General features: G+C 39.2%; 2 protein-coding genes across 7 annotated transcripts in view; one reads left to right on the forward strand and one right to left on the reverse strand.

The window, feature by feature from the left end:
- The window catches only part of ckap5 (cytoskeleton associated protein 5), a 42,654-nt gene extending 41,051 nt beyond the window's left edge, over positions 1-1,603 (reverse strand). For all 4 annotated transcript variants that reach the window (XM_063479010.1, XM_063479009.1, XM_063479008.1 and 1 more), the window contains exon 1: positions 1,494-1,603. The gene's annotated coding sequence lies outside the window, so the exon portion shown is untranslated. The remainder of the gene's footprint in view (positions 1-1,493) is intronic.
- Positions 1,604-7,205: 5,602 nt separating this feature from the next.
- Positions 7,206-14,276, forward strand: cstpp1 (centriolar satellite-associated tubulin polyglutamylase complex regulator 1). 3 transcript variants are annotated; one of them, XM_063480904.1, is made up of 10 exons: positions 7,206-7,411; positions 7,488-7,590; positions 9,045-9,175; positions 10,464-10,548; positions 10,741-10,826; positions 11,449-11,493; positions 11,563-11,656; positions 12,243-12,352; positions 12,504-12,567; positions 13,328-14,276. In XM_063480904.1, the coding sequence occupies exons 1-10, from the start codon at positions 7,369-7,371 to the stop codon at positions 13,494-13,496; spliced, it is 930 nt and encodes a 309-aa protein (XP_063336974.1). In that variant the 5' UTR covers positions 7,206-7,368; the 3' UTR covers positions 13,497-14,276. The 3 variants fall into 3 exon arrangements, with proteins under 3 accessions (XP_063336974.1, XP_063336973.1, XP_063336975.1); XM_063480903.1 differs by having other exon boundaries at positions 11,449-11,656; XM_063480905.1 differs by lacking the exon at positions 13,328-14,276 and having other exon boundaries at positions 11,449-11,656; positions 12,504-12,571.
- Positions 14,277-15,743: the final 1,467 nt, after the last annotated feature.

The raw sequence follows: 15,743 nt of genomic DNA on the forward strand, positions 1-15,743 counted from the left end.
ACAAGTCAGGTGTAAGAGATTCTAGGTTTAAACAGTGGAAGCGCTTGATATAAAGCAGGTGTCCTCTGGATGAATCAATTAAGCTGTTGGATAAATCTATAAATCTGGCTTTAAAGCTCCTTTACCTTTAGTACCTACTCGGATCGACTCGACTCAGATCAACTGGTTTGCAATCAAGTACCATCGAATGTGCGTGGTTGTCGTCATAGCCATGCTGCAGAGTGTCCAGTGATGTAATTAGTATGCGACACGAACACTACAACAAAGATGGAGTTCAAGGCAAGAACATACCTGCTGCTCAGTCTGTAGCTTTTCATCGGACTCTGGGACCATGGCATTGTTTTTTGTAGCCATTTCCCTTGTTGTCGGGTTTCAAAGACTGCAGTTTTGATTTTCGTGAATGAGACGGTCTCATGACTCGAGTGACGCCACTGACCAGCCAATCAGTGGCATGCAGTCTGACGTCACATTTTAGTACCTGCTCAAATCACTTGGAACCCCAGCCGAGCAGGTACTATGACCTAATGGAAAACCCTAAAAACCGTGGCGAGTCGATCCAAGTTGGTACTAATGGAAAAGGAGCTTAATGCTGTGAAAGGTAGAAGATCCAAAACACAGAGAATAGGTGAGGGAGAGAGATGAGTTAGAGAAAGAGTTGACAACTACCCAACAGGAAAGAATGGAAAAAGAGAAGACATCCACGAAGGAGACAGCTGTAAACAGCATGTAAAAACTGATGATGTTCTTAAATTCAGTCTCACATTTGATTACTTTTCTCAGGTCAGAGTAATGTAAATTTGTGACTTTAGTGAAATAGCCTTAGAAACAAATTACAACTCAACACATGTGATCAATGAGCTCTCCTACCCAAAAAAAGCAGCACTACACCTCTAGCTCTCAGTATTACAGAACGCAAACTAAAATATAACCAAATGAGCACAGCTAACCTTTATCAACTAGACTCACCCTTAAATACACCCAACCAGTCATTATCACTTTGGTTATCAACCTTGCCGTCAATTAACCATTTCACTGATTGTTTGCTTTCCCGGTTTGACTGGGAGTGGCCAGCATAACATAACTAGCGGTCGTTAGTTGCTAACGTTAGTTATTGAGGGCCATTAACTAGCTAACTTAGCAACAACAGTGACAGTTGCTACGTTACCCCGTTAACCGCTCATTCAGGTCCAACGCGCATCAACACACACGGCTATCGCTAATGACAAATAAACATTGTTAAACATGTCGTGCAAAATTGTATTATGCATAAGTTATTTTCAAAGTCAAACCTCGCCGTTAATTTATTGTCGGTTGGTAATAGCTGTTAGCTGGTTAGAAACAAGGCTACAAGCTAACCTTCCATCCGCGCCAACATAACCAGGCCTAACAGCGCAGTTCGCAGCTACACACATTACATCACAACTAGCTGCGATTCAAACATGATTTGTAGTTGCTTAAAATAATAATAATATTTTAAATCTTCAACATAATACCTGTTTGCGTCTTTTAAAAAATACGATGCTGCTTCCCCAATTCGATGAGGATGATAAAGATCACTGAAGCGGGGTCCAGCCGAGTTTTATACAAGTGCTTCCCTGCCTCGAAGGAGATTCAACACTATTTCCGGTACAAAATAAAACAGACAGTTGCGCTGTTTCTTATCTAATTCAAATTATAAATATAATTTACAGAAATTGCGTATTCGTTAAAAGAAAAACTTCAAAAAAGTATTTCTGGGCTGGGATGTGAAAATATTTGTTTGTCTGTCTGTGAAATATGCGTGTGTTGAACTCTTATTTAAAATGCAAATGAACGCCCACTTCCGATTTCGCTAAATACGTCCAACTTCTTTCAGCTTTTTCAAATTTCTCCAGAGCCGGACAGACAGAGGCGGAGCGGAGAGCGGGACACCACCCCGACGACGTCACTCCAGTGCTGAATCACTTTTAATATTTAGTCCGACTGCATAAGCAACCTGTCATGGACAGTGAAGAAGCAGCACACAAACAAAATGCTACATTCATACAGTGACATTTTACTTATGTGACTACTTATTCATCTAATGGGCTTCCTTGTTTTTCACTAGACGGAGACAGATGTGGAGAGAGATTGGTTGCGTTTGAAATACGCTCCGCCTTCAATGTGTGAAATTCCTTAGCTGATTGGAACAACGCGTGCATTGCTTTCTCAGAAGAGATTTCATTGGCTACTCTGAAATTAAGTCTATCTCAAAACTACGATTGTCTATGTAAACACTACTTGTTTGTTTCGTGCACGCCCTTTAAACTTTAGTGATGAGCGATGTTATGCCAAAAGTGTTTTTATGTGTATTTTGCGGTCGAATATTTTTACTCATATTAGTAAATAGACAGTAGTGAACATGATTTATGATTGGGTTATATATAGAAGAGAGAAATAACCTGTTGTTGAAGTATCTTTATAACTCTGCGTATTTGTACCCATATTGTCATCAATGCAGTCCTTTTTGGTCACTTTAAGTAAGTTTATAGAACTGTGATGTTATGTTTGTTACAATTTCTACTACCCTCTTGGCTTGATTTCTCTCGAAAAACACATTTTTAATGTCAACGACACTTTTTATCCGGGTAAATAAAGGATATATAAAAGTCTCTCCAAAGCTCAGTGCAGAATTTGATGGCCACCATAAAATGACTGTGTCGTGTCAAGGTAAGTAAAGGTAGGTATCTCTGAAGGAATTAGGTTCCCCTGCATGTGGAGCACGCGCTGGGCAGGGAAAGCGGATCCAGTTGACTCCGCCTCCATTCCAACTAACCACACGTGGAAGTCGTGACGTTTCAGTTTAGTGAGAAAGTAAAAGATGAGTGTCGTTAAATTACCGTTCAGTTTGTGGGTTACAACAGAAATGATACATTTATTGTTCTCACGTATTATCGGACGGGATTATTTCAACAAACTGCCGACATTTTACCTGGTAATATGTATCCTCCTGTAACTTGATTGTATAAAGAGCTAAAACCTCCAAAATTTCAGTAGTAATAAGTCATTTATAAGAAGTGTTTGCGAACTAAAAATCAAGAATGACGGATACTGTTTGTCCGTGATTTGGACAGCCCAGCGCATGCTCCCGACACAGGGGAAACTGTGTCGGGATCCCTACCTTGGCAAGACACCGGTCTGGACCCGTTCATTGTGGGTTGTTGCTGTTGTTGACAACAATAACAGCTGACAATTAAGCTAACATTATGCCCGCTACTGTCCAAAAGGTATCGTATTTTCACTCTGATAAACAGTTTGATTAAATTCTCACACCAGATGACAATTTATACTTATACAATTTATATTTTTTATACTTCAAAGAAGTAACGCAGTAATGCAGACCAGCAACTAACAGCAGTAAAAATATCACTTACAGAAAACTCACCAGAGTATTGCTGTCAACAGACAGCAGTGAGCTTAGGTGACTTATTGATCTCTATCAAAATGTTACACAAGGTTTTACAGCTTCCTCCACAGTAAGACAGATGTGGGCACTTGACATTTTGACAGCGGGGGTAAAACAGCAGACAGTGGCCTGCACTCACTAGGAATCAACCTTGGCGAGTTTTTGTGACGAAAATGTAAAATAACGCAAAATATACAATAGACACATAATCCTGTTATTTCTGTCATTCCAACTGTAGTCTGCCAAGGTAAAGAGTAGAGATAATTTCATTTCATTTGTTCATATGTTTTAATTACATGAGTACACACATTTCAATATCAGCTGGACATAGCACACCAAGAGTCATGCACAGTTTAATTTTTTAGTGATGGCTGTGATCATCAATACAATTTGTAAATGTTTGTGTTTATTTAAAAGGGAAAATACTTATTAATTAACATGAGCACTTAAATTCATCATGTAAATATGCCAGATTTACCCACAGACTCATTTTCATCTGCAATCCCTGGCAGGTTAATGGCATATTAAATACATCAACAAACCAAACATTTAGAAGCGTGTGAACATAAAACGTGTGACATAAACACATGTCCATATACCATTATTAAAGATCAAACACTATAATCACTTACAACCCCCCCTCCCCCCCCCAAAAAAAAAACAAAAAACAAAAAACAAAAAACATTAGAATCAAGGACTTTCAAGCATTATGTCATGACAACATGTTTGATTATCCAATAATCACTGTTTTACAAATTTAGAAAAAGAAATCAAGAATGTTATACAGTCTTTATTTCTGAGGGTATTGTATTCCAGGTATGAGCTGCTTGATAAGACAAAACTGACTGCCCAAAATCAATTTGGGCTGAAAAGTGCTCTAATATTGTTGTTGGTTATACGAAGTCACCAAATCCCAGCCTCTCTAATTTGAGTTGAATTTTAGTATCTTAAAGAATGTTTATGAAACATTTAAGTATAGAGAGTTTGTCTTTTTCCTTGGATAGTACAGTCACGGATAACGGACAACACACATAGGAGACATTTGACTTATAATTCTGTGTTGTTTCTGAATCGAAATAACTAAAGATGATCTACTTTAAACATTTATGTAACCAAGCACTAAGGTGTCGAATGAAATGCCAAAGAAATAAATTCTACTGCTATCCCAGCTGCACATGAGACCTATCAAACCAAAGGAGCCAGCAAATAGCACTACACTGCAAACTGTCACACATGGGTTTTAGAGAAATTGCAGTCAGTTTACCTGTGGGCACGCTCTGCAAACAGCGTAGCTGGGAATCAGCGCTATGTATGACCTGCAACCTGGGTTCTTTAAGGGAAGTGGCACAACCAAATAAACGAAAAAACAAGAAAGAGGTTGGTCCGCCCTTACAAGACTCATTCTCAATCATTCATAACGGCCTTTACGGCCGGACAGACTAACCAAAACAAAATGACCAATCAATCAAAAGAACAAAAAAAGGACAGCAGAGGCAGCTTTATCTGTTGAGTTCAGGGATTTATTATGAACTTGTAAACTTGTAAGTGTTGGTATGAACTTGGTCTCCTTTTAGCATAATAAACGTGGGTGAGTCAGCACGAAAGTACTGAGGAAGACTAGTTTAGTGTGATTTAAAGTGTGATGTACTGATGTCCCTGCAGAAAGTGCTGTGGTTCAGAGTGAGGGCTCAGAGATTAAATAAGTCCTCTTTTACTTCCAACAGTGGGATAAACTGAGTGAGAAGATACTGCTGGTGTAGCTGTTGTGGTCCTGAGAGTCTATGGTGGATGTGACTTCATAAGCCTTTGCAGAAAGGATGGCACTGAGACACTGGACTTGCTCATACTCTGGATTCCCTCTTTATTCTGGTACAAAGATAACAGATCACAGTTGTCATCAACAGTGTGTTATGCAGCTGCAACATTCAGGTCTGTTAACAAGGATTAGAACGGTTATAACAGTGTATTACTGATCAGTGTACGCTGGGTAGCTAGTTAGCTAGTACTGTTAGCTAAAATGATCATTCACTCTGGTTTTTGCTGCTGCTCCTAATGAGGAATGGGGGACTGCTGTGTCTGTGTTAATTTCCTGATCAACCACAGTGCTAATGTACTAAACAAAGTTTTGAAGGAAACCAGGCTCTGTGCTTTGTAGTTGCGAATCCAACATGGTGAAAAGAGGACAGAGGCTTTCTGATTGGCTGACCTCTACTGTCGTTACCTCCATCCCAGCCCCCCTCGTATCTTCCCTCCACCACCACCAACACCTCTGTTTTTTATCCCCCTTCAGCTACAAGTGCAAGTTTTGAAATGCTTTTCTCCCAAGAAGTGTTGCAAAATTGCAGAATATGTGAATCTGACTTGAGAGGGCGCAGTCGAGTGCTTGTATTCACTGATATAAGAGGTTGTAATCACAGAGTTGTGGTTGTAAGCAGTAAAAAAAAAAAATTAATTAATTTCAGTAAAATTTAAATGAGAAGTTTGCAGCTCACAGTGTATTTGCTGATGACACCACCTACATAGGACTGATTGAGAACAACAATGATTCAGCCTACAGAGAGGCGGTTCAGCATCTGAAGCGATGGTGTGACAACAACAACCTACATCTGAACACAGCCAAGACAAGGAGATGGTAATCGACTTTAGGAGAACAAGGCGATCTGAGCACTTCGCCCTCTACATTGATGCAGCTTCAAGTTCCTCGGGGTCCATATCTCGGCTGACCTTACCTGTTCCACAAACATTTCCCAGTAGGTAGGAAAAGCACAACAAAGGCCGTACTTTCTCAGGAAGCTGCATCAGGCGCAATTACCCCAAAGACTTCTAATTAACTTCTACCGCTCCACCATCGCGAGTCTTCTGACCTACTGCTGCACACTCTGGTTCAACTGCTGTACTGTGGAGGACAAGAGAAAACTGCAACGGATGGTGAGGGCGGCAGAGTGGACAATTGGAACTTCACTAACCCCCTTCAGAGACATTTATACCAGCAGACTTCAGCGGAAAGCCAGTATCATCATCAAGGACCCCTTGCACCCCGGACACTCACTTTTTTCCCTCCTTCTTTCTGGTAAACGCTACAGGTCGATCAGGTCAAAGAAAAACAGAATCAATGTCAATGTCAAGGCTGTCAAACATGCCGTACCCCCACCCTGATTGAAGGTTAACTCTGCTGTTAAAATCCATGGACATTTACAACGCATTTATGAACCGTATTTATTATAGTAGTAACCAGCATTCCTATCCCTTACTCAATGCGGAATACCACTGATCACACTGCACCTTATACTGCACACTGATCACTCATTTGTTCTTTATATATATATATATATATATATATATATATATATATATATATATATACATATATGTGTGTGTGTGTGTGTGTGTGTTCTTATGTTGCTGTGTACATACTATTATTATTATTGTGTATTACAACACATTCCCTGTGTCCATCCTAAAAGAATCTGAATGTCTCCAACGGAGAGATGCAAACTGTGTTTCACTGTTCTTGTAACAGTGACAATAAAGATCTATTCTATTCTATTCTATTTGTGAAAATATCAATCTACACATTTGTGAATATTTTTCTGTAACTGTAAATTAAAAACACAAGTGTGTTAAAAAAAATCTGTACACGTGAGAATTTCAAAATACAAGTTCCAATTTTTCTCAGTTTTTTAAGCTCTTAAATTCTGTAAAACATTTGCTCTCAAAGCGGAATCTTTGTAAGTAGTATTGTTCGAGGGGCTCTGATTAATGTAACTCACAACATCCGGCGGTTTCCATGGAAGTCCACCAGCTCACCATGTTAGGACAGCTAGCTAACAAAATTCAGAGTAATAAGAACACAGTGTACGTACAGTAAATAGCTGCACTGTTCACCGATTATAGCTGCGTATTTATTAAGTCTTGTTTCAGTGGGTTTCTCTAGGAAGAGCAGAATGAACCGTTTGAACCCCACGGTTCCCGCTGATCAGTATCTCGGTAGGTCGTGTGTTGTTAGCTGTGTCAGTTAGCTCCTAGGCTAACTTTATAATCTCTGTGTGTGTCTGTGTTCCAGCGGACAGCAATGTGCTGTTCTACCTGAATGATGCTGTGATCCAGCTGCTAGAACACAAAGAGGAATACAACCAGTTCGGAGTGATCCGCTACTTCGCTGAATAGTAGGTTCCACACAGTTGTTGAAACAGTGAGACTGCAGCTCCGGTGCTTCAGGTTAACAGGTTTTTACGTTAACTACTTAGATTTGTTTACGAATTCCACTCTCCGTGTACTTGGTGTTACATCGTCATGTTCAAGGAATGGTTGTCACTGTTTGCCAGTGTGTCATACGGTTTAAAAGGATTATCATCTCCAACTCGTGCAAATGCATAGGCTATACGTATCAATACTATCTTCATTGTTGCCTGAAGATCATATTGATTCTTACATGCATTTGCAGGAGCTGGAGACCCCCCCCCCCCCCCCCCCCCCCAGGTCTTTAATCCTGCATTACACAGTGACAGACAGACAGGAAAAGTCTGTGAAAATGATGAATCTGTGGATCAAGTATCTGGAACACGGAGAGTGGAATAAGTTATCTTATCTCATTACTTGATTAATAGATGGAATAATCAATACATTACTCAATTACTGAAATCATCGATAGCTGCAGCCCTAATGTACAGTATCATATTCATCATATGTGTGGCTGTTGTGTGAGCATCACATATCTCTGAAAAATCTAATCTCTGAAAAAGAAATTGTTGTTTAGGAGCTCAGTTTCACAGTCCTTCATCATCATTTTTTAAGTGTATTAAAATACATTAATAATAAAAAAAACCCAGTTGAATTAAAAAGCTTGTGCATATGTCTATTGGGGAATTAAACATATTAATGAAAAAATCTACATTCGGGAAATCTTATAGATGCTAATCTGAAAACGCTGCTGAGTCTACGCCTGGTTAACTCCCTTGTTTTATTAGAGCAGACATGGTCAGAGCTACTATCCCATCTTGAGTATTGTCACAGTACTAAAGAAGTTAAAAACAACTTTTTCTCACACCATATTCTCTACATTACACATTTTGGCCAAGGTGGTTACCAAGAAGAAACTCATCTGTTATGATGAATCTGACTGAAGCTATTTTACAGGGTAATGGTGGCTGTGTTTCCAGACAAAGCACAGTTCATTACTGGTGTCAGAGCAGTGAAAGCTGAGCCAGCGGCAGCTTGTTTCGCACACTGGTCTCCCATCTGTTTACTGTTAAAGACTAGCAGTTTATCCAAAGTGCACATGCGCAAAACAACCAGAAAAAAGCTGCTAGCCTCTCAGCTTGCCCAGCTCAAGTCAGTGTTACGGGAGATGGACACGCCCTCAAACCAGAGAGAGCTGCAGCAATTCTAGCTTCGTGTGGTCACAAGGTGGCAGTAATGTAAAGGATGGATGCACATGCTAATAGACAGGCGGGGAGCTTTAACACTGCTTGCCTTCCTTGTCCTGACAGAAAGTTATTTATAAAGACAGATCAGAGTCAGAGAGACTTCATTAATCACAGAGAGCAATTGAGTAAATTTGTGTGTCTGTGTGTGTGTGTGAGAAATATATAATATATCTGGGTTTGTAATGTCTCTGTAGTTTCAGCAGTGTAAAGAACAGTAACCACGTCCTCTTCAGAGAGTTTAACTACATCCAGGCCACTCCACATAACAGAGCATCCTTCATTCGAGTATTCTGGAAATGCTACAGACAGATTGGCAAAAGTGGAGGTGAGAACACAATAATGTCTTTGGACTGTGAAATGAAGCTGGAGTACCCCTGGGGGGAACCCATGTAGTCATAGTAAATAACATGGAAACTACAGACAGAAATATCCCAGCCTGGATTCACTCTCAGGATGTTATTGCTATGAGGTACAGTGCTACTGCTGATGTACAGTACTGCTGATGACAGACCTACTCATCTGTCACTCTCCTGAGATACTAAGACCTAACCACTTGGGACAGCAACTTTTTCTTAACCCAGAATGTGCACTCTGGGTTAAGACTGAGAACTCTGGCCTCACAGTTTGTGGTCCTAATTCTCATTCAAGGCACTTAACACTTAACTTCGAACCAAACTCTGGAATCCTCCGAGCTGGAGGGTATCTCTTAATGATTAATGGTAAATGGACTGGTTCTTATATAGCGCCCGTGTACTCTGCCTGAGCTCAAAGTGCTTTACACAACTTGTTTCATTCACCCATTCACACAAGCACTTTTTCTCTATGCTGTTTCTAAGTGCTTTTTGTCTAACATTCACATGCATTCACACCAGAGAACAACATGGGACTAACATCTTGCATGCAGACTAGGGCAGACTGGGATCGAACCACCAACCTTCCGGTTATTAGATGATCTGCTCTACCACCTGAGCCTTAATGAAGACAACTGAGTGAGCATCACTTGTAAAAATCGGACATGAGATTCTGAGACTACCAACCTTGACACACTACAACCTTTGGTTGGACCTGTTGACCTTAAAACTCTGTCCATAAAAATCATGGACAAAATCAGTCAAAGCAGCCTTGGGAGATTCCATCACCCACTAGAAATAAGTGTGAATACAGTTGTACAGGGACCAAATAGCCCTGTACTCTTGAAACATCCCAGCAGGACACACTGACTAGATCTAAAGTTTATTATGGTATACTTAGGAAGCTGGTAAATGTAGACATAGACATTAAATAGACACAGGAGGAGTTAAATCTGGGTGATGCTGAATGTTTCTTCTTGATGTGGTTGCAGTGACCTCAAACAACATGCTTTTTCAAAATCAGTGAATTTACAAATCCTTGCAGATCAAAGAGACAAAGTTTTTGATGTCAGTGTATTTGTAATTAATAAAAAAAATAGATATAAAACTATGTTTATGTCATAAGTGTTACATTATTGTTTTAGTTGTCACTGACAGTTTTATGTGTTACAGGTTTGTGCTGTCATGAGTTTTCTGTTTAAAACTGGTGGTTAGTCATTGTGTAATTTGTAGCCAACATATGTTTTGTGTCTTGTGTTCCAGACTTGCTCTCCATGCTGGAATACAGGTCCCTGCTGCAGTTACTGTGTCCAGATTTTCCAGTGGTGTTGGTTCAGAGTGCCGCCAGGTCAGCAAAAGAGTAACTTCCCAAGGTTTCATCTTGATTATTTCACATCAAGATGAAACCTGAGTGCTTTGCAGAATATATAATCCTGTGTAATTCATTTGAGCACATTTTCAATGTAGCACATTTTGAACACAACAGATCTTAACAGGCTGAAAGTTTCTGGGTAATGATTGCTGTTCTCTCCTCCTCTAGAATTGCTGTGATGGACGACACCATCGATTGTCTGATGTCTTTCTCTGATTTTCTTTATGCTTTCCAGCTGCAGTTTTACTACCAAGGTAATAAGCCAAGTGATGAAAAGAATAATTAAAGAGAGCAAATTAATGAACTTAGGGAGGGAAAGGATCAATAAACTGAAGGAACAGAATAAAAACCCAAAGGATTATATAGAGAAAATAAGGGAAAATGGTAATAATTCATGTGCACTGATTATTAAATGAAGAGAACCTAGTTAATGAAATAGGAAATTTAGGAAACAGACTGAAAAAATTAACAAAGGGAGCGGATTAATGTTAATCCAGGGAACCGAATGGTAATATGGGTTAATAAAATAAAGGGACTCATTCATAACGACTGTGTAATAAACTAAGGGGGGTAAAGAATTCACCACTAACTGAAAAAATAAGTAGCCTAGAAAAAGAGAATATTTAACTTGGGTAACAGATAAGAATGTAAAGATTTGATTAAATTGGATAATAAAGGATAAAATAACTGAGAAAATAGGTTTTATTAACCCATTCTCTCAGTTATTTCACCCGAGGGAATAAACAAACCAATAATAATAAAAATATAGTAATAACAATAAATACAAAATTAATAAAATGTATGTAATAATGTTAATAATGTGATTTGTTTTTGTAGAAGTTAAACGTGCATTAAATTCATCCATTGTGTTTGTAGAGTTCCTGGACTGTGTGCTGGTAATCTACCAAGATCTGCTAGCAGGTAAGAGTCCCAACACTGTCATCGTCCCCACATCCACCTCCATCGAGCAGATCCCATCTGTGTCTACAGAGGAGAACAACAAAGAAGAGCAGCCACAAGATGGGGTGGAGCCTTCCACTTTGGTTCAGTGTATAGACGCCCTGTGCGACAGGTCCAAACACAGGTAAACACTTCAGTTCTCACTCACCACTATATTCTTTTAGTTTCATGTAGACATCTTGTGAAGGCGATAACTCTCAAAGCTGATGTAATATTTTCAAATTCCTACCATTAGACTTTAAGGTCAAGGTCAGAATTCACTTAAAATCTTGTGAATGCGATTACTTAAGGAAGTAACTTAGGATTTTCACATTGCATCTAGTGCGTCTAGGCCAGTATTTAGGTTCTTCATTTTTTAAATTTTAATTGTAATCTGTAAATAAAAAAAATATATAAACTAATAAATAATGACCAAAAGGCAATAATAATGATGAATTTTTAAAAAAAGTATTCATTTTAAAGACGCGTGTTTAAATTTCCTAAGACAGTAAGGCTGTATTTTGTCCATACACAAACTCCTGTTTGTGAAGTACGAAAAAATTGTGGCGCAAAAATGTTGATAAATCACTGCGTTTTTGTGCGTATACACTAAATATTTGCAAAAATATTCCAACCTCACCACACAGCAATTTCAGTGCCAGTTGTAGTACTGATTTGTCATTATTTGTGTGTGTGTGTGTGTGTGTGTGTGTGTGTGTGTGTGTGTGCAGTCATCCGCCCAGGTCATGTATGAGGGAAATCCTGAAGCAAACTGACAGAATTTCTTACTACAGCTTCCTTATGAGTCTGGCTAAACAAGAGGCCATCAACCAAACTATTGGTGGGTTCAACCACCACTGTGTGTCAATGAGACACTGGGTCTTATTGACACACAGTGCATAAGCATTACATCAGTCCATTTGGTTTGTATTACATTAGTGGTGCTTTCAAATGTTTGAATTTTGAACCTTTTCGTTTCCCTGATTCTGCAGGAGTGTTACCCAGTAAGGCAGAGCTGCTCATTGACCCAGAGATGGACCAGGAACTGGACAAACTGTGAGACTGCACATCTATGCACATAGTAATAAACATATCAACAACAGGAACATTACCCCATATATTAGGTAGCTGTAACCAGGTGTTAATGTGTTATATGACAAGTGAGGGATTCCTCAGTAGGCTTACAACAGAAAAAATTGATTTGTACTATTTTCAGCTGACCTGTGTTGTTTCTGTTTTACTCTTATTGAGGATTAAGCGAACTGAATTCTACATTTTATAAGCAGATGCTACAAGAGTTTTCAGAGCTGCTTTTCAACCCCTAGACAGTATAAAGTTAGTATAGATTGTAGTAAGGTAGATTGGATTGATAGCAAAGAGCATCAAAGTAATCTGAAATTAAACCCCTCAGCGGCACAAGGCTATAAAACAAGAAAAATGAACTCCCTTGAATAATATAATTTATAATTTTTTATACATTTCAATGTCTATGTCAATAATGGCTAACACTTATCAATTTTTGAAAAATCACAGCAGTGATGTTCTCTTGCTGTCCGGGATTGCTCAAAGTTCCTGGTTTATCTTTTATATGTAAATTTGTGGGTTTCAAAGGTCAAAATCTAATTAATGTCCAAGCTGCTGATTCTGATATTGTCAGACTTCTGTTCACTGGCATGAAAACAGTTACTCTGCTGCTACTCTCTTGTTCAAATGTAATAGAGCTCCAGTACAATCTCTACATACTTTAACTTTGCTTTTTTCCCCATTTTGCTCTTTTCTTCTTTTAATTGTAATCTTTTGTTCTCTTGCTGTCCAGGATTGCTCAAATCGTAGTAAGTCCTAGCAGTAACAGTAGCAGTAGTGCTGTGGGGGGGCTAAAGGAAGTGCAGAAGAAGGCATCACCCAGGAGGAACATCCACCACAGGAGGAGGATGGAGGTGGAGAGTGACGGCTCCACTGAAGAGACCGATTCATCTGAAAACTGATCTCTGACAACTTAGTGACCTGTTGCCTGCTGTCTTAAAGGAACGCCTGTTGAAAATCGACAGTGTGTCAGGACTGAAGAAGAAGAAGACGTCCTTCTAACTTTTACAATTGTAAATAATGCAAATAATATTAAAGAAAGCAGGATGTGTCTAACATGCATTAGAAAACATACAGAATTAAGCTGTACTACTGTACTATAATTTATTGATGAATCTGTTTGTGGCTCAAACTGTGCAGAATGCAAAAAACAAGGAACCAGATGAGTTCCAAACATCAATACACACACATCTGCATCCAAAAATAGTAAATATATAATACAAACCTGTCTTGTAGCATGCTTTTTAGTCAATAAGACTAGAAAAGCAGAAAGCATTATATGAATATCGTTCCATTTCTGTATATGTAACCATGTTTGTATGAGGCTGTTTATCACAAGAGCAATGTGGAAAAAAATACATCTACAAACTTACTGTAAACACAAAACTGCATACAGAATAAAATTCTGTGACCTTGTTAAGCAACAAGGCCTTGCAACTTTGAAAGATGCAAAACGACATACTTTTACTTTTCTTGTTGCTCTTTCCCGTCACCCTCCAACCTGTCGAGGCAGATGACTCCCACTTCTTGAACCTGGTTTTGCTGGAGGTCTCTTACTCCAAGTGCTTTTCATACAGGGCATCTGATTGTTGGGGTTCTCTCTAATTCTGTAGGTTGTTTACCTTAGTATGTGAAGCACCTTGACTTTGCTGTGAACTTACAGTGTATAAATAAAATTGAATGGGAAAGTGTATATTGTGATATTTGCTGTGTTGATTGGAACAGCCAGCGATCAAACCACCAACCTCCTGAGCTACAGCCACCCCTGAACCATGAATTGTACTGGATTGGCAGATGGAGAAGCATCACTTCAGGGAACACATCTCTACTGCTGTACAGTCCAGGGGTTGTTCTTCAGGAGTTTTTGTTGAGAAAGAGGGAATTAGAAGAGTTTCAAGTTAACCTGGTGTACCTCTCATTACATCTGTGGAGAAGGTAAAAGTGTTCCAGAGGAGTTGAATTTCCAGGGGATACTGCTTTCTTGTTGGGTCATTATCAGCATTAATGAAAGATCATTGTGTTTTTGGCCAAGGCGTGCCCAGTCTCTCTTTAGTCTTACTCCCCTCAAAGATCAGAAATAAAATCAAAATTAGCACAGATTAGGTTTATTAGATAAATACAATTAAGGTGATTTGATTATTTTGCTTTTATTATTTAAATTTAGTTTTGCTTTACTCCCAAATTTCTTTAAAAAGACATCCTGCATTCAAAAAGTCTATATGTTCCCATTCTAAACAGGAAAGGTAAAAATCTGACTATTAGTTTACATCTTATAAATAGCTCTTACAGGTTACTCGAGGTTTAAAAACAACAGATCCCCTGGGACTGCTCTCCAGACCACTTAATTAAACCTAGTCCAAGGGTACTGAGAGGAGAGCTGCTGCAACAAGTGTGTTTGGTTGGTACGATTCCCATCGCCTATCACCGCCATCCAGGCTCTGCACTGCCTAACTGGTAATATTCATAGGATCAGAGACTGTACCTTTTAAACAGAAAGACTATTGGGGTGATGGTTCTGCATATTGACAAGCTGGGCACGACCACTTAGCTCCAGTGAAAGAAACTCTTATTACTACAGCATACCAAGACATTTTGGACAAACGCTCCCAACTTTGTGGGAATAGTTTGATGACAGCCACGTCCCATTCCACCTCAACTGTGCACCAATGTAGAAAGCAAAGTCCATAAGGGCATGGACAAGCAAGTTTGGTGTGGAAGAACTTGACTGGCCTGCACAGAGTCCTGGCCTCAACTCGATAGAACACCTTGGGATGAATTAGAGCAGAGACTGTGAGCCAGGCCTTGTTGTCCAGCATCAGTGTCTGACCTCACGAATGTGCTTCTGGAAGAACGATCAAAAAAAAGAATAGAAATATCCTTTATTGTCCCTCACTGGGGAAATCCAGGTAGCAAAGTGACCGGCAGATAGAGCATGCAAAGAAGAAAGATGAAATAAAAAACAAGCAGAAAATAAATAAGACTGTAGAGGGCATATTTACACTTTAAATAGCATACTCAGATTCAAAACCCCGCTGTGCAACAGAGTAGGATAATTAATAAAAATGTACAAAAAGTGCTGTATATTTGTGCTTTTTACAGAAACTGGAAAAACTGCAATTAAAAGCAGGGATGTAAACAATGTATTCTAA

The sequence above is a fragment of the Pelmatolapia mariae genome, linkage group LG7 (genome assembly GCF_036321145.2).
Source record: "Pelmatolapia mariae isolate MD_Pm_ZW linkage group LG7, Pm_UMD_F_2, whole genome shotgun sequence".
NCBI classification, from domain to species: Eukaryota; Metazoa; Chordata; class Actinopteri; order Cichliformes; family Cichlidae; genus Pelmatolapia; species Pelmatolapia mariae.

Coding starts and splice junctions, on each gene's coding strand:
- cstpp1 (XM_063480903.1), top strand. CDS start 7,369: ATGAACCGTTTGAACCCCACGGTTCCCGCTGATCAGTATCTCG. Junction 7,591..9,044: donor ATCCGCTACTTCGCTGAATA/GTAGGTTCCACA, acceptor ATGTCTCTGTAG/TTTCAGCAGTGTAAAGAACA. Junction 10,549..10,740: donor TTGGTTCAGAGTGCCGCCAG/GTCAGCAAAAGA, acceptor CTCCTCCTCTAG/AATTGCTGTGATGGACGACA.